Source organism: Amblyomma americanum, chromosome 1 (genome assembly GCF_052857255.1).
Source record: "Amblyomma americanum isolate KBUSLIRL-KWMA chromosome 1, ASM5285725v1, whole genome shotgun sequence".
NCBI classification, from domain to species: domain Eukaryota; kingdom Metazoa; phylum Arthropoda; class Arachnida; order Ixodida; family Ixodidae; genus Amblyomma; species Amblyomma americanum.
Genome location: NC_135497.1, coordinates 99,091,989 through 99,118,909, shown reverse-complemented (window position 1 = coordinate 99,118,909; position 26,921 = coordinate 99,091,989). Strand labels below are relative to the sequence as shown.

Here is a 26,921-nt window from a genome sequence, read left to right as displayed (position 1 = left end):
CAGCTGCCGGCTAGTAATAGAGCTATAGGCTTCGTTTGAGAAACACGTGGTTCACAGACTTTTGACCTCGTCTGTACATTCTGTTTATTTACTTTAGGTGCTCTGCGCTTTTTTTTCTAAAAAAAAGTGGGCAGAGTGGATCACAACTGGAACAAAAGGTAACTAGTAATGTGACACCTCATGTTACCAAAAAATGTTAACGTAAGTATGTTACCCGTTACAGTTCCAAAATGGTAACGAGCACGTTACTAAGTTACCTAAAAAAGTAACGCTTTACCAGTAACGCCGTTACTTGTAAAGCGTTACCGCCAACACTGTTCTTAAGAGTATCCAGAATCCTTTGCTGAGAACATTGCTTTAGTCAAAAAACAGAAGCCCATGCATAGCAGTTCATTATAAAAACCGCCGCAGGTGGTCTCGGTATTCATTGGCTTCAAAGTTCACCAAATGCACTATATGTTTTCTCAGTCTTAAATGCTATGCAAGGAACATAAATGTGTTTGCCTCGTGCAGTAAATGCAGTTTAGAGATATTTTTGGAGCAGAGGAACGTTGATTTAGGAGCAATCTGGAGCACTCCTTAAGTTTTTTGCTGCATAATTGAAAAGAAGGCACCTTTTTGAAATATATCACCCACAGTAGCTCAAATCAGCTGATGTGTGGCTCTTCTTTTCTTTGCAAAACTTCGAAAGGTTTATCAAATGTCCTTCATATTAAAGTGGGGGTCCCACTCCAGCTGAGCGAGTGCTCCATTTTAGGCTACGTTTGCATAAGCATTCTGCACGTTTTTCTTCTCCAAAGAAACTTGGCTGTGAGGGACGCCGTAGTGGAGTGGAGTGCTTGGGGAATTTCGACCACCTGGGGTTCTTTAACGTGCACCGACATCGCACAGTACATGGGCCTTTAGCATTTCGCCTCCATCGAAATGTGACTGCCGCGGCCAGGATCGAGACTGAGTCTCTCAGGTCAGCAGCCGAGCACCATAACCACTGAACCACCGGGGCGGCTCTAGCTAGCTAAATGTGAGCGTAGCTGAGTTGCAGGACAAGCCACTCTGCCCTTTTCATCTTACCTGCGCCTTCTGGAAAGAATGCCATGTGACAGTCATGTTCGTGACAAGTGGGCTTCAACAGACCAACTTTTTGAAACGGCAGCTACAGCTAAGGTTATGTCTGCCTGGATAGCTGGCACACGGCGCTGCCCACTTCAAAAGCAGCATGTTTGGAGAAGGCAGCTTATCTGGTTTGGCGGAGTTTGGCGCAATGGTGGCGTCATTAATGACATTATAAGTTACAGCAGTATTATTTTCCAAAAGCTTGGCACTATTTCAGAATGCATATTGTGTTGAAGTTTTATGAAAATTAATTTGACACCTCTTAATGCCAGTCATATACTACCCGTGCAAGACGTTTTGGTGAATATACGTTGTCGATACAGAGCATTAAACTTCAAGTCTCCAATGTGTTCAGGGCATCGCTCTTGTGAACTTCAAGATGAAGGTTAAATTTCAGCAACAGTAAAAAGCACAGTGCAGAAAAAATGTACTGACAGGTTGGAATTTATAGTGCTTGTTAGAGAGCCTCAAATAATGGCCTCAGCTACTCTGATGACTTTTACTGCTGCATTAATTTTTGCTCATTGTGTCTCTAGTTGTCGTAGTAATATTTTTTTAGATGCAACTGCACTAAATTGGATAATTGTAACTGTTCAGTTATTAAAAAGGTGCTTCATTATCAATTTGGCCTTGCCCTGGCTATCATTTTGAGCAACTGCCCTGCGAATAGTTGTGAAAACTGCATGTTGTTACTTTTGTAGGCATGCAGCTACACTCTGGTGGATATAGGTAAGTAACATGACTAAAAACTATGAGGTTTCTTTCTCTCTAATTCAAAACATTTGTGGAATTAAAGTTGGACAACATTGCAGCTCATTAAAACTGAGCTTTTGGCAGAAGCACTTATGATGAACCAAATGCACTAAGATACATTCGAGCATTGTTTTTATTAACAGTGACAATTACACCAATGTTCCAGCATCATATGTACAGGTTTGTTAATGTGTAACAAACCACATACTGACCATGTGTGTCGGTATGTGAAGATGACTAATATTCACCCTCAAATACCAGCGCATTGCTTTGTGGTGGTGCGCCTTTCTTGCTAGTGCAGCGTGCGCCGTTTTCACACATCTTGTGCTGCATCCAACAAAACAGCTCAATATGACAACAGCAGTTAGGAGCTGCACCACACGATATGCTAGATCTAATGAAGCAGCTCAAAATGACGACAGTATTGGGCTGAAGAGCTGCAGTGGTTTCTTTTTTACAAGCTGAAATGAAGAAGATGCATCACATCAGGTAAACCAGTACAATATAAAACCTCAATAAAACAAGTTCAAGGAGTGCAGTGTCTTGGAATATTCTTACATTAGTTATGTAGTTACCTTAGTTGAGAGAAAACTGACGCCAACCAATATTTTATTTTTGCCCAACATTTCGGGACCAGCTCAGTCCCTTCTTCAGGGGTGACTAAAATGTGTGCAGGAGCGGTGGGGGGCTGCCTTCGCTCTCCCTTTGTTAGCACGTGGCGCAGTCCATTAACGTATGTGGAGGGCAGCGTTCCCGGAGTCCTGTTCATCGCCGCCTTTGTGAGCCGGATGTGCCGTGACTATGGTTTATGGGGGGTTTAACGTCCCAAAGCGACTCGGGCTATGAGGGATGTCGTAGTGAAGGGCTCTGGAAATTTCGACCACCTGGGATTCCTTAACGTGCACTGACATCGCACAGTACACAGGCCTCTAGCATTTCGCCTCCATCAAAATGCGACCGCCATGGCCGGGATCGATTACATTCAAGTGCTGTAAAAACTGAACTATAACAACTCTGTTGAACAAATATGTTACATTTGTGTAGCATAAAAAGTTCATCTGCTTTGAAATTTCTATCCAAATGAGTAAGCACTAACAGAATTGGAGCATTTATGTCTTGTCAAGCTCCAAACTCCACTGAGCAAACATTCCTTTCTGCCACAAAAAGGGGGACGCGGTCAGTAAATAAGGCCTCACAGATGACACTGCAACAGTGCCTGAATTAAGTTCCTGCAAGCTAGCGGACTGGGCACAACGAGATGCAGAAAAGTGATGCAAGTCTTAGACCCAGGTGTGTGCCTGAGATTGTGCTTTCTTCTCATGCAATGATACCTTGATAGATTTTTATCCAGCCACCTATCACTATGATGTATTCACACAATCAAATGATGACACATGTATGTACCTTGTGGTCATGGAGTGAGCTCAACGATGATCTCTTGCTGGACCTGTTCGTGGGGTCCTTGTTGGAGGACCATGCCATCAGGATCTTGCTGCACATAATGAATGAGGTAGGACCCCTGGGTGCCTAATAACAGTGGCTGGCCATCCTGTTCACGCACAATGATGGCCTCTGGGTTCAGTGTCGTCAGCAAGCCCTCGGCATCTAAGGCCTGCAGTGTCACCTCCTGGCCTGCAGCAAGGGTACCCTGCTCCACCATCTGCTGTATCAGGCTCACTGTGCCTTCCTCTGCTGCCTCCTCTTCCACTGCGGCTCCCACTGGAACCTGCATGAGTTGCACAACACATGGCAAATGGTGATATTCCACATACCAGCATTGTCAGGACAGCGAAGTTCAAGGCAATAGTCAAGGAGTGTTGCAGTAAATCCAAAGGCACCGTCCTGTGTTCACAAACTGTGTGTAAGCAAGTGCACATTCTTTAGACATGCTGCCAAGTGAACCAATGAAATTCCTGCTCTTATGTGGCTTTTGTATGAATACAGCTTAGCCAATAATTTCTATGGACAGGATACTAATGAGAACAGGACAAACCACTAGCCATTCTTACGCACCAGTTACGTCATGTAGTTTTACAGACCGTTTGTCATTTACTGTATGTATTACAAACAACACGCCATTCCACACATACTGGATGAGATACACCACAGGTATGTTCGGGGCGGCATCTTTACTGTTTAGAATGTTGCAAAAAGCAGTGCAAGGTAATACAATGAAATGCAATTATATAATCAAAACCACCATACTGGTTTTGCTTTTCTCTCTACTTTTCTCACTACCCTGACATACCTGTACCCTTTCAAAATAATTTCAACTGTTGCATCGAGCAGATAAGAATAAAAAGATGGGGGGCACGTTAGAATGTACATTTGCTAGGATAAGAAATGTATACGTGTGCAGTGTACAGGATACACCTTGTATACAGAAAAACCTGGCTAATTCGGAAATCCAGATAATTCGGACTATCGGCATGGTCTCAACCAAGGCCCATGCATGTCTATAGCACCTCACGCTTGGCAATTTGGACGCTGTGGGCCTCGCAATGCTATATTCAGGCAGGCAGCTGAAGCAAGCCTGTGTCAAGGATGACTGGTACGCAAGCGATTGTCCCAATAGTTCACCTCAAACCTTAAATGCATGACACAGTGTTGCCAGCAGACCTCCGACGTACACAATGGCCAACGTGATGACGATCTGACAGCTGCGTTTTGGGAATACAGCTTTCCTGAGCTTCGCACCAGCCCGCAGTGACAACGGCTACCGACCGCACATCAGCCAGCCAACCGAGCTCAGCTGCACGCTGTTTTTGATGGCAACTGGTGCATCGCTGGTCTTTATGCTCTTTTTCTCGCCAGTCAGTGCCAGTGCACATTTTCCTCGCTTATGTCCACCTGGTTCTTCCATTCTAACAGTGCACCAATACGTGCTTGTCATGTGCCACTTGCTGTTTGTGTGGTGAAGCTTCCTCACAGGCAACACAGCAGCTTGCAAGGGACCCCACTGCCACTGCAACGCACTGTGAAGAATGCTGCGGAGGACCTTCCCATTTTGAAGCAGTTTTGTTTCGACGCTCCCGACAATGTGCACGCATAAAACATTGAAAAAAATGTGAAAAATAGTCGTTTCCTCACAACTGTGATCCTAAAAGCACATGAATGTTGCCCAATCGCACAAAATAATTTTCTCGGATGGGGATGGCTTCAGGCAGTTTTTTGGAGGTCATTTGATAATTCGAACTTTAGGATAACTAAACGTTTTTTCTGGTCCCTTGAAGTATGAAATAAATGACTTTTACTGTCTAGACAATTTTCATGAAATCGACGACACATTGCGGCGCACCCCAAATTAATCTATAAAGAGTCTGCTCATGCAGAACTACGTCATTTGCTCCATTGTGCAAGTGGTTTACTGGTACATTCTGACAATGCCAGAGTTTCAGTAAATTTTAGTAAGTTTTAGTAAGAGTTTTAGTAATATTTGCACAATAAGAGATCGAAGAGCCACTAAGTGTCATTGCGAGAGTTTTCTGGTGCCAGCAATACACAGAGAACATGGGAACAGGATGTTTTCAAGCTGTAGTGGAATGCTTGCAGAACCATGGCAGCACAGTTATCAGGCACCAAGTCAATACTTCTAAAAAGATGATTCGGTTTAGTTTGGCTTGTGAGGCCATGAGGAACATCATAGTGGAGGGCTCCAGAAAATGTCGAACACCTGGGGTTCTTTAATGTGCACTGACATTGCACAGCACATGAGTGTCTAGCATTTTGCCTCCATCTAGATGTGACTGCTATGGCCGGGTTCGAACCCAGGTCTTTCGGGTCAGCAACAGAGCACCATAACCACTGAGCCACTGCGGCGGCTTAAAAAATAAAAACATTGCCCGGACTAAAAGGGCCTTGGTAAATATGAGGCACTATTTATTAACAAACATCACTGAGCACACGGCTAAGAAATCCAAAAGGAGCCTTATTACCACATGCCTCATAGTTTCTGGACCTTCAGGAAGCACCATGTTAGCAGCGCACAGTGATAGAGGTGCTATGGCCTTTTAGTGCACTAGCACTTATAGTGGCCATTGCCCGCATTTAGCCTTTGTGTGCTTGTTAGTTTGCTTGTCTGTCTGTCTTTGTCTGAAGACTGTTTTGTGGCAGGCTGCTCACCTGCCCACCGGGTAGTGGGCAACATGCCCAGGTATTACATATATATATACACGTAGCAACCTGCCCACTGTGTCAGGCGGCAGCTCTAATCGTAGAGGCTGGTCGGGAAGAGCAACCCAAGTCGCACCCTAACCCAAGCAACCCAAGTCCCACCGATGGCAGCACCTGCCATAGAAGAGCAGTGGCGCATCTTAACTTGACCACTGAACAACTGCACCAGGAATGGTAGAAAGACTCCCAGGGATACATGAATGGAGAGAATGGCCAATTCCGCATATATGGACATTAACCCATTATTGCTATCCGAACAACTGCCATCCGGGAACATTGGATCTGAACACCAGAACCGAAGGGAAAACCGAACTGCAAGCGCACCTAATTTGCATTTGGCCTAACTAGTCAAATCGACCATCATTTTTTTTTTCTATGCACCACAGATGAAGCGAGTGCCGCCATGATGCATGCAAGGCTAATCCCACCTGCTCCTTAATGCGACTGACCGACGACACCAACCAACCAATCACACTTCTAATGGGGACATTCAAGAGCAAAATATTCTGCATGACTGTCTGTAATGCCTGCCTTATTATGACGCGTGTACGCAATATGCTGCTTAGGTACCCACGGGGAGCGAGGGATGATAATGATTTCATTCTAATTACATTTTATTCGGACTCTTTTTGCACTTTGTTATTGCCCCATGCCTTTGCTGTCACTGGAATCAGTCACTTAGATGGGCCGATGGTAAGAATCAAACAGAATCGGACAGAAAAAATTGTATCGTAGCACATCTATTATGCGTGTTCTATCTACTGCTTGCGAACAAAATTAACAACACAAAGTGCGGTTAATCGCTCCAAGAAAACAGCACAAGATGAGGAATAATTCATAATTTTCATAATTTCTAATTTAAAGTAGCACATGGTTAATAAAATTCATGTGAACAAAAAAAGGCATAAGAGCAAAAACTAAAGAGACGGTAACTGGCAAACTTTTCCAGCTTGTTTTCTGTGCAAGCAGTATGACAGTCCCTAAGTGCAAAAACAAATCATGGTTCTAGTTTTGTCATTTACCTGTTGTGCAAATGCTTTCTTTTTTAATGTCACTGATTTTAAATTCCCTTCTAAGTGCACGTCGCTTGTCTACCACTCAGCTTTCACATCTGCAGTTTTCAAACATAGACAGCGATTTCTTTTTTGTTTCTCGTTAATTCTTTTACACCCTCTAGAAGCACGACTGTCGGCTCACACATGGTTGCCACCATTACAAAACAAGTGCGAGGTTATTGAGAAATTTCAAAACAAGTGCGATTCTACCTAGGCAGACCCCAGAAGCAGTCCTCCTTAACGCCGCCATGTTGGATCAATTGTGGCGCTTCCTTCAGGTCATGAATACCGCCAATACACTGAATATACAATGTACCGAATTTACTCGCATAATGAACCCACTTTTTTTTTTCCAGAAAAGTTGGCATCAAATTGGGGTGAGGATTCATAACTCAGGAGAAAAAAAAAGGTGTGAGATTTTTTTTGTTAGTTGGAATTTCATATCATACGGCCGTCCCCCCACCCGCCCTTTCTTCCATCAACAAAAGCGCACCATCGACAAGTTGCATCCCCACTTCACTCATGTTCGTGCAGCTCCGATGTTTAGCATCATTTGCTTCTAAAGGTGTTCACTGTACCATGGCGCTATAGGGAACTGAAGCTCAAGTTTGGTCACACAAAGGCAATAATGCATTTCTTTCCTGGCAGTGAGCTGTAGCTGACTGAGAATATGCGCTGCCGGTTTGATGGCAGTGGCGGTGTGCGTGCACACGCTCTGCAGTCTGGCTGGGGCCCAAGCGGGGACGCCGCTCCACTAGTTTGGTGTGCTCACTTGACACTGCGAAAATGCCACTTGGTTTAGCACGCCTGACAGAAATGGGCTGCCACAACAGTGCAGACAATACCAAGGGACACAGTACACCTGTTAAACTGTACCAACATGTGAAAACATCCTGTTACAAGCACCCCTTCTCTTCCCATTGGGACTGCCCCATTTCTGGGGTTAACAGGTGCGTAAATTTACTTCGCAGTCATTTACATGAAATCACACCATAGCTGCGTGCTTGCACTGAGCTTTAAAATCAGCTTTGCAGGTGCATGTTCCTTATAGAACGAAAAGCTCCCTTTTGCTGGCATAGCCATGCCAGCTGTGAGAGAGTGGAATAAGAGAGATATCGTAGATTTCTGCCACTGTTTTTGAAGAGAAACTGCCTTCCTAAACTTGCCTCAAAAAATATTCAGCAACATGCCACATGACACACTACATTGTTTCAGCTACATTCAGAGAGCGTGCACGAAGCAAAATTTAAGACGAAAGCATTTGCTTAAAATTTTCATAATGCAGAACACTCAGTACAATGTTTCGAATGTGTGTTTACACCCGCGCTATTTATGCGAGTGTGTTGCAGCACCACTCACACTGAACAACACGGTCCCGTAGCAAGTTCTACGTCCGTTAAGCCGAAATTCTCACAAAACTCAAGTGCAAGCATGTGTGAGGTGCACAACAAATTCTCGGGATTTTTGAGTGCGGTACGTGCGCCGACAGTGGTGCGTCGACAGCGGAGCGCTGCGCGTGCCAGCCCAGCATTGCGCGTGTGCGAGTGTGTGCAAGGCGACGGCGATGAAGAGCGTGGCGAGCATGAGGAGCTAGAGAGCTGACGTATCAGAAAACCGAGGTGTGAAGGGAGACAGAGCAGCGGAGATCGGGTTATTCAATGGAGGTGGCAGCCGTCGGACGTTGGGTCCGTGCTGCCGTGGACCTCCCTTGGATCACCGATGCAAGCCTCCTGCATTCCTTGCTAGCGTGGAGGTGGCAGCCGATGGACTGAGGGTCCGTGCTGCCGAAAGGCACTCTTGGATAGCCTGTCCTAAGCTTCCGGTGTTATGGGACGCCGTCGATGGGTCCTGGCTACGCTTATCCTGCTGCTGCCAAGTTCTTCGGGCTGTCTTCTGGAGACCACCGGCGTCTCCCTGCAGTTCTCTCCGCTCCTAATACCACCTGGCTCCCTTCTGTTGCTTCTGTCGACGCAGTGCCAGTGCCAGCGACGCGTCGCACTACAGCCACCTGCGTCCGCCCTGTCTGCAAGGCATCCCCGCTTCACTTGGGACACTCAGTACCTGGTGAACTCTTTCCTTTTATTCTGTAGTGTTGCATGGTACGCTGAGTGTGTGTTTTTTTTGTTTTCGTGTCCGTTTCTTATTGGCCCCCTTTTCCTTTAAATTATAAATACGGCTTCATTTTGTTTTCTTTAACCTCTTTGTTCTCTTGTCCTCTTGTTCGAATCTGCACGCGATAGAGTTCACCTTCGGAAAGTCGGGGACGCGTTACCAATTCGCGACAGAATGGCATGAGAACCAAAATGATGTGAGCAGTTCGCCTAGCCTTGCACTGCTTAAAGTTCAGCTACCTCGCAGACAAGTCAGCGGGTGATTTTCTAATGGATGAAGCACGCGTATTCTGTAACTTCCTGGGGTTTTCAGTGGATAATAGGCCACGAATGTGGAGGATTTTTTTTCTCACATGCTTGAAACTTCCATCCCCAAAAGTACACTATTATTTCTACAAGGATGCCATATCAAACCAACCGAAGCATACGCCTCGTATTCGACAATGGAGAACATGATCGACTGTGCCGCTTCATTTCGCAGTATACTTATACTTCGTTCAGTATGTTGAGCATGTAACAAAATTACGGATTTACCCAGAGATAACGCTGTAAACGATGCGATTGCTGACTTGTGAAATGCATTTCCGCTCAGTCGTGCTTCCTCATTGTCAATAGTCTGCTCCACAGCGTACACGTGATTAAAGAGGTTCTCACGTTTAACCAAATTCGCTTTCTCAAATAGCTGTCAAGCTCGCATATCTTTTTAAAGCCGCACTGCAGAGAGAGGGAATGCGGCGGCAAAGCACTGCAGTGGGCATTCTCAGTTTCTATTTTTCTGCAAAGATGGCACTCCTGGTCAGGAGCACTAGCACCGCTCAGTGGTGCTTTTGGAGCCTATGCCGATTTTGCAATAGTCAGCGGTGGCGGCCAATCGTGGCACGAGATGAAGCAAAATGCAATGCTGAACACCGGCCCTGATGGCCAGGTTCGCATACTTTATGCGAGTTTAATAAAAAAAAAAGTGAACTCTTAATGACAAAATTAGGAGGGGGGGTCATTATGCGAGTAAATATATAGGTATATAGTACGTATATAGGGTATGTGCACAGCAAGGATGTACGAATACTGAAATTTTTGAATAAGAATGTGAAGAAAAAAAGTCTTTGTATATTGAATCAAATACTGAACATCTGTTAAGCATAAAAAAAATTTTCAGGAGAAAAATAGGCAAATGTTGTCTAACTTTTTTTTCAAAATAGTGTATGGTCATTTCAACCGAAATAAACAGGCTTAGATTGACTCAGCATAATAGAAAAAAAAAGTGAGATGCAAAGAAATGCATACTGTTTGATTAAACAGCACAACAATATGCAACCTGTACTGTTTTCATGAAAGATAAGTAATAAAATAAAATCCATGAATGACAATCGGCTGGCAACTGAAGATAACATGATGGGTAGTGAAAATCTAATTCAGACTAAAGGTACCAGAAGAAATGCAGCAATTATCCAAAGGTATAGTTATTAAATGGCCCTCCACTAAAAAAAAATGCCAAAAATTTGAAAATGTGGTAAAGCCTTGTAAGGAGACTGCTTTGCACAAACGGCAAAAAGCCAGCGAGTAGCGTGCAGTTTCTAGCTGGAAGAGTAACGCAGACATAAACGAGGGCAATTCTATCAGAACAGTGAGTCAGCTTCTAAAAAGAAAATGACCAGTGATGTGCGAGCTAACATCCAAAAGCGGTACACACATGGGTTTGGACGGCTGGCGAATGCGCGGCGTCGCCCTGGGCTGGCTGCGAAGCTCAGAAACCGAAACTACGTGGCCAGGCTATTTTTTGGCCTAGCGACAAGGCCCTCCTATCGTCGTCACACTCGCCGTTACACGCACATCAGAGGTGCATAGGTTACTATGCACCATGCTTGCCCTGTCAGTGTCACCTCGTCTCGACCCCACTTCACGAGCCTCACGCAGAATTTCGCAAGTGGGCTTTCCCACATCGTACTTGACCAAAACGATGTGACGGAGCTTACGCTAGAAGATTTGTGGAGGTCAGATTCCATGGATGTGGGCATTAGGTTTGTAACACTTTATAGAACGTTCAAACAAAATAAGCTGCGCTTTCGCATTGTGATTGATCGGCACAGCTTGTTGACCATCTTGTTCAAATTACGGGTGATAGGTGGGAAAGCCCACTTGCAAAATTTCGCATGAGATCCAAGACTATCTGCGTCCGAATGCGAGCAGTCCATGCGATAAATGATGGGAGAAGAAAGCTAAGAGGACACATTTTTACTGTTTTCCTGTTACTTTCGAGGGTCGCCGCATGTTTTTTGTGTGATTAATCTGGTTAAATAGATTCTTGATGTGTCCCAGAGACCAGTGCAAAATCAATTTTTGAAATCAGAGCATGCAAACGAGTTATTCCACTTAGAAAATAAAAAATAAAAAAAATCAAATGAAAACACATTTCACTCGCTTTTGGGCACCACCAATCAGAACTGCACTGTTACACTCGACGCAAGCCGCAAGGTCGCCCGAGGACCGGAAACAAGCGGTTTCCTCGAGCCAGCCTTGGTACAATAGAAGAACGTTCCCCCTCGGGTACCGCCAGTCAGCAGAGGACGAGACGGTGAGACGCGCAGCAGCGTTCGGAGGTGGCAATAAGCCAACTGCACATGGTGGCGGCAAGGGAACAGTGGAAAGTCGTTGCTGGAGCCTAAGGGGATTAGCGCGGGTGTCGCACCGTTCAGTAACCACCCCCTCGTGTGCCGGGCGGGGGCGTGGATCAGAGGTGGTTCCCTGGCACATGCTGAAGGCTGTTGGGGTTCCTTGAGGCAAAAAAGCTTGAGAACCTCTGTTCTAGAGCAAATGCTTTGAGATAGTCACCCCCAAAGTTTCCATTGACCTCACGTAATTACGCATGGAGGCGGTGGCAGTCGGCACGAAATTCTTCCCTAGTGTGATGGAGCTGTTGCGTTGGGCTTTCCTTCCGGGAAAGAGTTATCAGCTTCAAGGTCACTCCAAGACGTTGGCAGATTGAAATATCGTGTCCCACTGGTGGGAGTTTCACGGCAGTCCTCACCCTCTTTTATCCGCAATTAGTGCGCTTATCGAGCTGAAGATTTGGACGCGAATACCTCAGAACACATGTGTGCTAGGAAAATTCTACCAAATGGAATTGTGTAGGAATGCTACTGCCTCTTAGCTTTCAATATAAACATGCCCCTTTACTGGAGTCACTAAAAAGTTTATTATTCATTGTTAGTTAATTAGATGCCTGACAATTATCTCACTTTGTGTCCCCGTACATGCATAACTTATGTGCAGAGGTGGATTTCATGCACCACTTACTACCTAATTTTAAAAATCTGTAAAGTTCAATTTTGAACGCCCTGTATGGGGTGTATAGGATATACACTGGTCGGCTCCTTCCGCATGTAGATTTCGACTGCGACATAAAATTTTTCACTGTAGATATCTGTTAGCCATATCCGAGGCACTCCAGGCAACAATCCAACTACTGCTACAGTACTGGAAAACCAGGCCTCCATGGGACAAACATGACTTATTCAGCACAGACAATAAATTCATGGGTTATATCGTTTCCAAAGTAACATTGTACACAGTATCAGTTACCCTGGAACATGATGCATTATTTATCAGTGCAGCTATAATTCATTTCCAAGTTGTTTGCAGCACCATGAAAGGTACTTGTCCAATCAGGGCCAAGGAAGACAGTCCTTCGAATATTTGAGCAGTGTTATAACTACTTTCAAACAATTATTGCAGTAATTCGAAAGGAGTTCATGGCGGTCTTTTGAAAGTGTAGCGAGTGTTTCATTCACTGGTTAAATTGGCACAGATTGGCACTAACTTACACAACACTAGCTTACCTCAAGTGCTTCAATGTCTTCACAAAGAGCAGGCTCCATTGTCATCTCCTGCTGGGCACTAGCCGCAGCTGCCTCTGCCTCTGAAGCAAGAGCTTCTGCTGACACCTCTTCCACGCTCAGATCCAAGTTCTCCAAGCACACGCCATGTTTCAACTGGGGACAAACACAAGTACAGAATGCATTCTTAAAACCCATTGGCAGTTCTCTGCTACACATTCTTCTACTAGTTGAACTGCAGCTGAAAATCACTGCTATCGCAACAGAATTTTAATAACATGAACACTACAAGCAAAGGTAAGGTGTAGCTCAAAGGAAATTAAAAATTTTGCTGTTACTAAACGAGCGGGCTTCCAAAATATTTCGGAAATTTTTAAGGCAATGACCTCACAAGTCACGATTTTTTCACAAAACAGATGCAATGCCCTCCTCTCAGTAACCAGAATCAAAGAGTGTTGCAGACAATGTGTTGCTCACTCATAGCTCAGCTTCACCACTCACAATGAACACATGCAAAGCTGAAATGCAAGTTAGAGCATCTGTAAAATTCCTATGTCACTCCCAAATAATAACTTTACTTTCACTAAGACATAGTACTCCAGTTTTATACAGTGCTTTGCTGCCACGAGGCTGGGCCTTCCTTAAGCATTACTCATTTTCCACCATTTATGTGCAGCATACCACTGCGGTAGAGCAAGCCCAGGCCTCTTAAACAGAACCTCTAATTGTCTACATACTACCATAGCTCCAAAGTGATTATATGAGCATGCATACAAGTCTGCAATGCAACTAAAAGAATGGGAATGTGTTCTCCTAAGTACTTGAATGAAAAGTGATTCGCTTGCATTCAGGACTCTTAGAGGAACTCTCACCCTTAAGTGCCGCTTCATGTCATTCATGTTGCCAAAAATGTAGGAGCAACTAAGACACTTGTACACTCTGTCCTTCTGTTGTTCAATTGAGCTCGGATCAGCAATAACTGAATTTTGATTGAAAACCTCTCCACGATGCTTCCGGCTGTAGTGCACCTACAATGAAACAGGAAATAAGTAAAATGAAGCATAAAAAAAATATGGGCGGGGGAAAGCACAGCATAAGCCAAATGCAAATGTCAAAATGATGCTTCTTGTTCACAAGGTCACTTCAACTTATCCACAGTGCATTGACATAATAATGCTTCATTGTGAACACAGCTTTACCAAACAGCAGGAAAAACCACTTAAAGGAACACTGAGGACAAGTCTATCAAAGTATTTTTCCTAGTAAAAACAGATTTTGTGGCTCTTTCTGGCTATGATGACATTTTTCTGGCAGCAAAAGAAGCATCTATTGCTGTGAAAATTAAAAGAATCACCCAATGCTCACCCCCTTATGCAGAGAGTATCAGCACTAGCTGGTAGTGCACAACACTTAATTGCATCACGTTCCTGAACCAAAACCTTGGGGCCCTTGCACAACTCACATTGTTGCACCACTTAATGGGTGCAAACTTCAAGGTCTTCACTAGCCTCGCGTTTCTAATCGGTGTCACACTCTTGCATTAGACGCTTCTGAAGGGTTGGTAACAGACGGTCTTAAGACCCCTTCATCTCCAGGCACAGCAAATTTCCAAGCTAGTGCGTATCACTTATGCATCATGTCCTGAGCACAGATTTCTGGATGGTGCCATTCAGCTTCATCCATCTCACTGCTTTCGCCACGACTAGCCCGACACACTGGTTTTAAATGCCTCTATGTGCCATCTTCTATATGCATCTTGATGAGTCACCCTGTTGCTGCATCTCCCCTGTGCACATATGGCTCTCCCCCTCAACCTCTCCTCCTGTTCCTCCTCCTTTGCTCTCCCTTTCTGCTTTGCACATGGGACCAAGGTCACATTTCATTTCATTTCATATTTTATTTCATTTTATTACATTAAAGGCCCCAAAAAAGGGGTGTTACATAAGGAGTGGCAACAATTAAAAGCACAAATTCACAACAACAGGAAAGTTTTTACATTTTCAGTGAAAAGACTTGGGCAAGTGATGATGGCAACGTTGTTTGGAAGGCCGTTCCAGTCTGCGGCTGCACTAGGAAAGAAGGAATTAGAAAAAGTGACGGTGCGTGAGCATGGACGGGCAACTTGTAGGTGATGGCTGATGCGATGAGATATGCGTGCTGGGGGAAGAACATAAGGTGCGATGTGCATAGGGCTGTGGAAGAATTTGTGAAATAAAGTCAGGCTGGCAATGCGACGGCGGAGCGATAAGGGTGATAATCCGGATGCTGTTTTTAAGGAGGAAACGCTGATGTCACAAGAGTACGATGAATGAAAGAAGCGAGCAGCGCAATTTTGAACAGATTCGAGGGCATTGATGAGGTAAGCTGGAAGAGGATTCCAAATGGGTGATGCAAATTCTAGTTTGGACCTGACGAATGATTTGTAAGCTAATAACTTTACATGTTGGGGAGCGTGGTGAAGATGGCGCTTGAGGAAACCTAGCGTCGTGTCTTGTTTGCTGACGATATTATGTTAGTAACATGCAAGCTCCAAGAAAGATCGCTAAAAATTGTTATGACTAGGTACTTATGGCTGAACTAGTTGTACGGGAACTTCAGATATTACGTAAGAGAAGATTAGAGGATTACGGCGGCGACTGATGGACAATACATTACATTTACGTGGGTTAAGTTCCGTTAGCCACTTATTACACCACTCCTGAACAGCATTAAGATCATTTTGATGAGCAGATTGGTCAGCAGTGGTGAGAATAGCACGATAAAGTACACAGTTGTCAGCGAACATGCGTATGTTAGATGTTACGTTTGAAGGCAGATCATTAATGTATATGAGAAACAGTAGTGGGCCAAGCACAGATCCCTGTGGGACGCCCGACGTTACTAAGAGTGAGTTAGAGTTCTTATTGTTAACGAAGACAAACTGCGAACGATTAGTCAAAAACTCTTCAATCCACTTCAAAATATGGGGGTGTAAATTTTGTAAACTTCTTTCTACTCAAGGCATTGGACGGAAGGTGAGAAGAACAAGTCGGTGGACAAGCTGTTTGTCCTAAAGGAGAAAACGTGAAGCTGCGTCGAAAGACGACGTCGAGAGCTTCAGGTCACGGGTCGAGTTCGAGAGGACGTCGGAGGCTCAAGTCAGCGAGGAGCTGAAGGAGCCGGGCAACGACAAGCCATCGGGGGTCGAGTCAGCGAGCAGCTGAAAAGAACCCAGCGTCCACATCGAAAAGGTTGAGAACCAAGCGACCAAGTCAAGCGAGGTCCGAGGCAGTGAGCTGCTGAGGGACCAGGATCAACTCGTGGGCGTCTATACCTTCCCGGGAGCCCGCTGTCATCACGCTGAGATTGACAGTGCTGCGGTCGTCGGAGCATCGAAAGAGGTAGGACACCTTCCTGCTTTCTCCGAATTTGCCATGTCTGTGTAATAGTCGTACGCTATACGGTAGCATTGAAATGACTGATGCAGGGATGGATGCCGCGAGGGGGAATGGTCTATAGCCTATCGAGCAACTCGTGTCAACAGAGCAGGCACTAGGAAACATGACGCAAGCTTTGTGGAAAGAAAATGAGCGCAGGGCTCAAATATTTGAAATTGAAAAGTTGAAGCTCCAAATTGAGCTTAAAGAAATAAAATTAATGCAAATGCAGCTTCCGCCACTAGCGGATGCACAACATCAAGAGCGGTTGGGCGATTATGCAAATGAATTGAAAACGGTACTCGCTCCCATGCCAGAAAAGGACCCATTGGCGCCCGCGGGCCATACGGGCGGAGATCAGAAGAGCACCGCACCAGAGGCGACATCGACGCGGTTAGCGATACTGCAACTGCGGTTGCAGACTGCAGAGGTAGAGAGGGAATCGCTTGAACTGAAGCGCGAAACGTTTCGTCTTCGTTCGGAGCGTATAGCACGATAACAGGCCAGCGAGACGGAAAAAGTACAGGTGCAGGAAACACAGAGAGCGAGGCCGGAATTAAGAAGTGTTAATTCTGAGTCTGACGTCGCTGTCCCTGGCAGATTAGTTCCCCAGAACTGCGAAAGCGCACGACAAACTTTAAAGGTAACAGCAGGTTCTGATGAAGTTGTTACCAAGGGGGACTGTAGGCCATCACTGGCAGCTGAGGACGCGCCGCTCGTGCCGGTCGAGCTGTCGATACAAAGAACGCAGGTTGCGCTAACTTGGACAGTCGTATTGGCAGACATGTTAGGCGCGCCGGGCGACAGCAACGAGCTGCGTGAAGATTCAGCGACGGTTTCCATGCATGATTTTGGAACAAAGGAAGCGCACGCAGAAAACCACCGGACACCTAGAAAGAGTCGTCGGCGCCGAGTGTACCCTAAACGCAATACGCCTGCGGGTGACTCATACGGTAGCAACCGGAAGGGCAAGGTGAAGGCTTGCTTCTCGGCCGCAAGAGGCGTTCACGTTGTGGATAGGCAGCGGCAGGCGGGAAATGGCGTAGCACGTTATTCAGTGGGGACAGCAGTGTGCGCGGAAAAAGAGAGGCGAGCGAAATCACGACGTAAAATATTTCAGAAGAGGCTGGAGCGCCGCCACAAATGGAGAGTACTTGGCAGGCGACAGTCAGGGCTAACTGGTCGCGCACCACGCATTAGAAAGCAAAAACATTCATCTGGCGCGCCAGATTGCCGATTGCTGCCAAGGGGGGAAAGCTTGACAGGCAACGGCGCTTTCATTTCAGAGTCTGTACGGCCGGACCGTTCGACAATCACCACGCTACCGGGCCTGTGAACAAGTTTATCACAGGAACGCAGAGGCACTTGCAAATGGGGCGCGGGAGTTGTCCTTTTTTGTGACCGGTCGGCGCCAGTGAGACCGCGTCCCAGCCGGGCGCGGCTCAAGAGATCAAAGCATGCGAGTTCTCCGAATGTTCAATGTTTGCGTGTATAAGTAACCAGTAGATGTAATGTAGGAAGTGGAGCCTAAGGACTAGCTTGGCAGTTGGCATACAGAGAGCGGACATGGCAGGTTCTGGAACGTGCAGATTGGTGTCCTAACCTTGTGTGCACGGAACGAATTGAGGCTGTGTATGTGTGTGCGCAGTGCTGCTTGGAACCTTGTGGCTGGACTTTAATGTCACACTGACAGCAAGTGTTTGCGTGACATTCTTGGTTGGGAGGTGTGGAGTTCGCTGACCTTTCCGCGAACTCGTTGATCTTGTGTTCGCAAGGAAGGCCGCTCCAGTGGGGTCGGAAGTCCCCAACAAAGGGGCCCGTCCCGTTCCTGCCTCCCCTTCGTGCGGCGGACGTCCTCGTTTACGCCGCGCCGTCACGGGGATGACCCGCCGGGAAAAACGCTAACCATATACAGATGTCGACATGTGTGCGTCGTCAAGGGGTGACGAGACTTCGGCGATGCGGGAGAGAGACAGCTGGGTGGGGACCGAGTGCTGGGTGACCAGGAAACGGATTATTCCCTTTACGACTGTGTTCTCTTTGTTGCTGTCAACAACCTGAGTCATCGCCTCGTCGGCACATGTTTCTAGCATTTGTGGTGCCGTGGGTGGCGTGGGGAACGGAAGTCGCATTTGTGTTGTTTGTGTGGTTATTTGAAACCTCCTTCCCAAATGATTTAATCAGAACTTTTTCCCCAATCTCTGATCAGTGGGCGGACCTTATTTTCCTTTCCCTAACCACTGATTGGCGAGATGGGTCGTTTGTTATCTTATTGGTTGCTGTCCCCGCTAAGGGCGGAGACAGAGGGTTTAAAACCAAGCGCTCTGGGTTGAGCGGGGGCTGAATTCGTCTGATCCACGGTTTAGTCATGTAAATAGTTTTCTCCTTGCTTTGTTTCTTCTCGTTTTTTTTACCTATGTTGTAAATAAATAGTTAACCTTCTCCTTTCCTTGAGTAATGTGAATTTTTAAGAGTAGAACCACCGGGTCATCAAGAAACCCCGATTTCATCATCAAGTAGTTTCCTCTCATCGCCACCGGAAGGGGAAACTCAACTCTTGATAAGTACGTTTTTTTGGCAGCGTAATATTTGTTCCAAGCATTCTTACTAGGAAGCAGCTTGGCCGATCGGAAAAGACACTTCTTTTTATTTTCAAGGCGCTTGAGTGTATTTGTGAACCATGGGTTTTGAGGGTTAAATCGTATATTTATGTTTGGAATAGACCTGTCGACTAGATCTTCGATTTTCCTCTTAAACAAGGACCAGTTACCATAAATGGATCATTGATGAAAGTTAGATTGAAATCCTGGCAAAAATGCGCACAGTTCATTATTTATTGCTGTATAGTTTCCTTCATCATACAATCGGATAGTTCTTTTAGTTATTGCGCATAAAGATGGTTTAAGCGTGAAGCCGGCATGTATAACGTGGTGATCGCTGACGCCTGGTAGATAAGTGATGGAATGAACGCATTCAGGGTTATCCGTTAATAATATATCTAGAATATTAGCGCAGTCTTCGGTTACTTGAATTGGTTCGGATATAGTTAGAATGAGGTTAAAATTAAGGCAAACGTCTAGAAATTCATTAGCATCCTTATTACCTGTAGCGGTTAGATTATTCCAGTCGATACTCGGAAAATTGAAGTCTCTGAATAGGAGAGTGCAGGTTTTAGGGTGTTTAGCTTTAATTTCATTCAATGTGTTATTAAGTTTTCGAGGGAAATCTGGGCTGTTAGGAGGCCTATAGCAAACACCGATCACAACTGATTTAGGGGAAGCGTGGCATAAAACCCATAATATTTCTATATCTGATGACAGGTGGATGGCTGAGCATGATAGATCTCGAGCGGTAGCAATCAGTACCCCTCCTCCCCTTCGATCTGGGCGATCTTTGCGAAAAACATAGAAATTGGGCAAGTCTGCAAGCACTTCACTATCAGAAATATTGCTCTTTAGCCACGTTTCTGTCAAGGCTAGTATGTTACTGGCAGATGAAGTGACAATATGGGAAACAATGTCGCGCTTTGAAATGAAACTGCGCACGTTATTAAAGATTGCTGACAATGAAATGGCTTCTTGGTGTAGATGCTTAGAACGATCTGTCAACAGGCGCTGAGATGGTTGCTAATTTACCTCTTTTACTGTTTGTGACGATTCATCGAATATGTAGCGTTTAGGACGAATATGTAATGTTTTGAAGTGCAAAGAGAACTTATCGGATACTGATTTGGCAAAGGCTGCAAGATGTTTGCGGACGTTACGAACAGGAAGGGAGAAGTCTTCGCCAATACTGTAGTTGGTGCCTTTCAGCTTATTACCTAAGGAAAGGATGCTTTCTTTAGTTTTCGATGAGGCGAATTTAACGATGATTGGCGTGGTGCGATCAGTAGAGTGGCGCCCGAGGCGGTGAGCACGCTCGATTAGATTGGGTTCGATGGCAAAATCTAGTTGCGTGGAGCAATGGTGATTGACTGTTTCTTCCGAGTCTGCATACGTTTCAGTGGGGTTAGTGTCAGGAATATTGTAAAATATGAGATTGTTACGGCGAGACCGATTTTCTGCATCGTCCGTACGTGCTTCCAGTTTTCCGATTTTGCAGGTAAGTTTAGTATTGAAAGTTTTCAGGGCGTCGATTTCAGAATGGAGAGTAGAAAGTGTGGCGTAGTGTGATTCCAGAGTGTCCATGCGCTTGTTTAAGTCGGTCAAGGTTGTTTTGGTAGTTTTCAGTTGGTCTTTAATGCCCTGCAGATTGGAAATTAATGTAGTTTGTCCAGTAGTTAGTTTGTGGAGCTCGGAAATTATGCTGTTGAAACGGTCGGGGCCTGGGTTAGTCTCAACATCGCCTGACAATAGTAAAAGAAAACGGAGAACACGTGAACACTTGGCGACAATACTACAGCAGCACTGAGGGCTCGGCAGCTCCATTAAAAAGTAGTTACGGGTTTTTTTAGCAAATAGGGAAAACTCATTACTAACCTGCATTGTGAAAAGTAGCGGATTAGTAGCCTGCGCTGATGCACAGCTACCGAGCCCACAGAGCGGCGGCAATGACAGCAGGGGCTATATATGGCTGATATAATTATCAGATAATGTTCTTGGTGAGGAGACTGGTCACTTATGGTCCAAGATGGCGTCCTCTGGCGACGATGAGGGTAGGCGATGGGGCAGCAACAGTGTTGGGGCAGGCGTATGAAAAAGGCCTTTTTCAAGGAACTTCAGGGCAACGGTCAAAACTGATGTACAGGAGGCAGACGGCAGAGCGACGAAAAGCAGCTTCACAGCGAGGGCAAACACCTGAAAAGTAGCGGATTAGTAGCCTGCGCTGATGCACAGCTACCGAGCCTACAGAGCGGCGGCGATGACAGCAGGGGCTTTATATTGCTGATAGAATTATCAGATAATGTTCTTGGTGATGGGACTGGCCACTGATGGTCCAAGATGGCGTCCTCTGGCGACGATGAGGGTAGGCGATGGGGCAGCAACGGTGATGGGGCAGGCGTATGAAAAAGGCCTTTTTCAAGGAACTTCGGGGCTGTGGTCGAAACTGATGTACAGGAGGCAGACGGCAAAGCGGCGAAAAGCAGTTTCACAGCGAGGGCAAACACCTGAAAAGTAGCGGATTAGTAGCCTGCGCTGATGCACAGCTACCGAGCCCACAGAGCGGCGGCGATGACAGCAGGGGCTTTATATGGCTGATAGAATTATCAGATAATGTTCTTGGTGATGGGACTGGTCACTGATGGCCCAAGATGACGTCCTCTGACGACGATGAGGGTAGGAGATGGGGCAGCAACGGTGATGGGGCAGGCGTATGAAAAAGGCCTTTTTCAAGGAACTTCGGGGCAGCGGTCAAAACTGATGTACAGGAGGCAGACGGCAGAGCGGCGAAAAGCAGTTTCACAGCGAGGGCAAACACATACATTGTGAGAAGTAGCGGATTAGTAGCCTGCGCTGATGCACAGTGACGACACAGACGAAGCGAAACTGGGGAAACTTCCAATATACAGCTACCGCTGTAAACTTTTCCCACCACTCGATTCAAACTCGTGACGTCCTCACTGATAAGGTTCCATGGTGACAGTTTGGAAGTGAATGGCGTTGCCGCCTACCCTTGGGGATCTATGCGAAAAATCTGTGTTCGCTTCCAGAGTCCGCATGTGAAAACATTCGGGGGTGACACCACCCGTATTTTATTTCTGAACTTTTCTATTTAAAAAGCTCCATTTTCAGCTAAAGTAGTGCCATTGTGGTTAGAACACTATAACCTATTGATACAGGCCACCTCCAACTTGTCTTCAGTGTCCCTTTAATGGCTAACTTTCAACAAAAAAGAAAAGTCATGTCAAATATGTTGTTTCCATAAAGTACAGCATTCATAACACAACTGGGATTGATGCGAGAAGTGAAATGCTCTATCTACCAAATATTCAAAGATCACTACCACTTTGTACGACAAACTGCTTGGCCAAAAGCTTCAAAGGCAAAAGTCATGTTGAGCAGTACTTAAAAGTTATATTCAATCTTTAAACATTCTATGTCGCAAATACACTCAACTTGTATCATAAGATAATTCACAGCATACTCAGCAGGATAACAAAATAATTATTTGAATTCAGATGGAGCATTCTATCAAGCATTCGTGCTTTGTGTAGGAGCTAAAATGCACAAAGGGTGTAACTACTGTCTCAAACAAAACTGGAAAGTTACAAGAACATAAATAAAAAGCAAGAGAGTAAAAATAAAAGCACACAAAGTAAACATGCATCTTTAGCTGTGTTTGCATGAGTACGACTGTAGTGCACTTATTTCCTAGCATATATATACCACATCAAGCCTGGCAGGTCACTGCAGCCATGCCCAGTACAAGCTGCAGCGACGCCAGCCTCTGCTGTCTTGCGTACAGCCTGCTTTGTTATGCAGCAGCTGGGGTATTGCAGCCAGCGCAGGTGGCAGGCAAGAGCACCTCCTTATAATCCAAGTGGCTAAGCGTCACCTGTTTCCACTCACCGTGGAAGTCAACCTGCCCTTCTCGATCTACCCCAACCTGATGGATTGGAGCAACATGCTGCCTTGGTGCATCTTCCCCATTTTCATGAGCACTACATGCCAGAAAGTTGATTGCCTGCTGCTACATTCATGTAAACATAGCTTTTGCCAACATCACTTAAATAAACAATGTCATCACAAGGAAAACTAATGTAAAATTGCTTCACTACCCCAGCCGAATGTGTAAGAACAAAGGCAAACACAGAAGAAAGTGACATGACCTTGATGCTATCAGTTCACTATGGCAGCACCACAAAGCAAGGATGACGCACTCTTGCACAGTACACTATTCCTTCTTTCAGCAGTAAAAAAAGGTACATGCATTTGTGTACAGTCCACGCAGTTTATTCAGTTCGTTAAATTGCATCAATTAAACACTGACAAGGACTTTTATACAGCTAGCTTGCTAGTAAACTGCCCGTTTTCTTCCTTGTGGTCAGTGCAGTGAAGTTGGTTTATTATTTAGTCAACAGGCAAAAAAATTGTGTCAATCAAACAAGGACTGCAGTAAGTCAATGCCTCTACTTTACTCCACTCATTTCCTGTAGTATTTCCCCCAAAGATCACCTCTCACACAAACAGAATACAAAAAGTATGGCGACACAACGAAAAATATCAGAGTAAAGTGCAATATCATGCTCACACATAAGACAAAGTACACTAGGAATGCAATGGGACAACTGGCTCAAAATTTACAGGCATAACTGCTGCGGGAACTCTTATTGCATCTGAATGACAAATGGGAATAGGTCAGCTCACCTTCATATAATTTATCGTGTTTGAAGAGTACGAACAGTGCTCGCAGATGTAGCGGCGTATGATGTCATGAGTTTCCAGATGACGCTTCAGGTGGCATTTTTGCGTGGCGGTATATTCACACTTGTTGCAAGGATACAGAACTCCTCGGCCATGTGTCCTGCAGAATTAGGAGAAATGAGTAAATCTGTCTAAAGATGTCACTGTCGCGGGTATTCATACTAAAATTAATTTTGAGCTAGGTAGTACGGAACCTCCAGAAGACGCCAAGAAAAGGTGCAAAATGTGATCCTAGTAAATCAGCTTAACAAGGGAAAAGAATCTTACAAATTTTTTTAATGAGGTCACATTAATAATGTCTTCAGGAGACATGTATTTTTATGTGCTGATTCCAAATATGTTTTTTAATTTTATGCAAAAGAAGTCCTGGTGCATTTATGTAATATATTGGGCCACTTTTTGCCCAAGGCTTTCAAAAAATTTTGCTTCCATAAACTTTAATATGCATGCCACTGCCATCCTGCCATCGAGGTATGCGATAAGGGCAAAATTATCATCCTGCTTATCACAGAAGTTGAGTTTTAGGGTTCTGAAGTTGCCAGTTCATAAATGGGAAGAAAATTTTGTATCCATGTTCTGAAGTGACAACTTCAAAAAGCTATAGCTCAACTTCTATGATATGTAGAATGACAATTTCAACCTTAATTGCATACCTTGATGTCAAGAGAAACCAATGGCATGCATATTAGAGAGTTCCCAGCAGAAAAATTTCTTAAAAGCTGTTGGGAAAAAGTTTCATAATACATTACATAACTGCGCAAGGACTTGTTCTACATAAAATTAAAAAACATACTTGGAATCAGCACACAAAAACGCATAATCCCTGAAGATTTGGCAGTTGCGACTTCACTAGTAAAAATTTTTATTGAACATTTTATTGAACATTGAACATTTTTTCATTGAACAAGTTTGCATTCATGCACTTACTTCATTCTTTGAGTTACCGACATCACAAAAAATTTCACCAGTTTCTGTCTGCAATAAACGTCTTATTAAAAAAAATGCATGTTTGGCTGAATGTGGTAAATGCACATTAAATCAACTTATCATCAAGGTTTTCAATAGCAGTATTGTTGTTAGCACTGAATATCCCCACTGAATGGCATGTCATGTAGGAGCACATCTACTCTCCAACCAACAAAAGCATGTGTGGAGGAAGCAGCTCAAGTTAAGGCTGGCACTACAGCAACCTTAAGTGTTTGTAATACAACACTCCTGCCTCCAAGCATGGCTGTCTGTGATAAAGTGGTTTCATTGCTAACCACCAAGTGTTTCTCTCTACATGTCCTTCTATGGAAATGCGTCACCACAGCTCTTGCTTGTTTTCTTAATGACGTCTTTTTACAGACAGCTGTGCCTTTCTATTAGAAATATTTGGCAGTTGAATGTGAAGCAAGGTAACGCCTGTAAGGCAGCAAGCAAAAGCCTTCAGAAATTTAAATTTCTGAACCTGTTTGGAATCTGCTACAGTTGACTGAAAAGGGCTGTTAAGCTACAGTAAATCAACGCAAAGAATGCATAACAGCATTTGTGATGAATAACAAACACTGTATTAATTTCCGCCCACTTTTCTTTACATCATTCCAGTTTGCTTTCATATTAACATATTTATTTTTTCAGTTATTCTATTCTATCCTTTTTAAGCTTTTATCACTCTGTTGTATACTGCGCAAATTTTCTTTATTCTTTTGTTCGTGTCAAGTGCTGTTTTTTGCATAAATTGTGCTCAAACACTGCTCTTGATTTATAGATACAATTCCTATTTGAACTATTATCAGATTCATGTTATCTGCTATTTACACCAACCTCTGGTGCTCTGCATCACTAAGCGCTAGAAAATATGAGTTCACAAATATAATTTTGCTTTTCTTATCTCACCTTGTGCTCACGTATATTTATTTGTTTTGTACGTCCTATAAATCGTATGTAAAAAGGAACATATTTATCAAGCCTCTATTAGCTAATAAGCATCTTCTGGGCAATTACATGTACATAAGTTTATTGCATCTTTGCGAGCATCTCTTCCACTATTTTCCCAGCCCCAGTCTAGTTTTGTACTATATGTTCAACTGCAGCGGTGGCCGAGTGGTTGAGCATCCGCCTCACATGCGGGAGGTGCGGGGTTCGATCCCCAGTGCCGCCGGGTACCCGCCGGTGATACAACGGGTACAAGCTTTCCCCCGGTCCGGTGCTCGGCTTATTTAGGGTGAAATGCTTGGGAAATGGGTCTTTGACCCCATCTTGAGAAGTCAAAAATACCTTGTGCCATGGCGCTCTTTGGCCATAGATGCCCTTGCGCCATAAAAATTCATCATCATCACTTAATGTTCATCGTCTATAAAAGGTCAAATTACAATCTATAAATAAGGGACGTTCTTTTGCACAAGACTAAGCAATGAATGAAGTAAAGTACTCATAAATAAGTAGCCAGGTAAAATAAACTGACTGTTACCTGGAAAAGAAAATCTGCCAGTGAATGAGAAACAAAAGGTACAGAAAGACAGAAAATATGGCACTTTAAATTAGGTTGCTAGAACATCATTTATCAGTATAATGAATATGTTGTCAAGTGTCCTCTACCATTTCCTTGTAATGCACAGGCATGAAATGGCACTAGCCCAGAATTTCTTATCTGAAACATTGCCAAACAAACCCATGCAAGTCTTGAGCACTATGGTGCCATTATACAGTAGCCAAATAATTTTTTGGACTCTAATAGTTCGGAATTTTATGGTATTTAGTATTTGGTTGAGAAGCCGCCACGCACTTCACAGGAACGTGTACATATTCACAACAGATATTTCGGACTCTGCAGAGTCCAAAAGTTCAATTTTCCAGACTTAAAAAGGTATCAGCAGTAATATGGAGATAGATCATTTCTTCAACCAAAAGTTTGTTTCTTAGAGCCAAGAAAGATACGAGCAAGCATCACTTTTGCAACCAACCAGATTTTATGAAGTCGATCAGACGTACTGGCTTGGATAGGCTTGGCTATTATTCCTCACTGTTACTACTCAAGTTAATGGCGCAGTCTTCACTGCCATCGAGATGGCCTACAAAGTGGGTGTGAGCATTTTTAGCGAATACGCTTAAAACAAGCCAG

At 44.6% G+C, this 26,921-nt stretch overlaps 1 protein-coding gene across 10 annotated transcripts in view; it reads right to left on the bottom strand.

Annotated features, from left to right (window-relative positions):
- Positions 1 to 1,981: 1,981 nt before the first annotated feature.
- LOC144113334 (uncharacterized) overlaps positions 1,982 to 26,921 on the bottom strand; it is an 87,196-nt gene continuing 62,256 nt past the window's right edge. For 8 of the 10 annotated variants that reach the window (XM_077646343.1, XM_077646353.1, XM_077646347.1 and 5 more), the window contains 5 exons: positions 23,762 to 23,918; positions 13,911 to 14,066; positions 13,042 to 13,194; positions 3,271 to 3,592; positions 1,982 to 2,327 (listed from right to left, as the gene is read on the bottom strand). In XM_077646343.1, coding sequence (XP_077502469.1) covers positions 3,278 to 3,592; positions 13,042 to 13,194; positions 13,911 to 14,066; positions 23,762 to 23,918 — 781 coding nt within the window. In that variant the 3' untranslated portion in view covers positions 1,982 to 2,327; positions 3,271 to 3,277. Of the gene's footprint in view, positions 3,593 to 13,041; positions 13,195 to 13,910; positions 14,067 to 23,761; positions 23,919 to 26,921 lie in introns of all 10 variants that reach the window. The other 2 variants (XM_077646350.1, XM_077646349.1) reach the window with 1 other exon arrangement.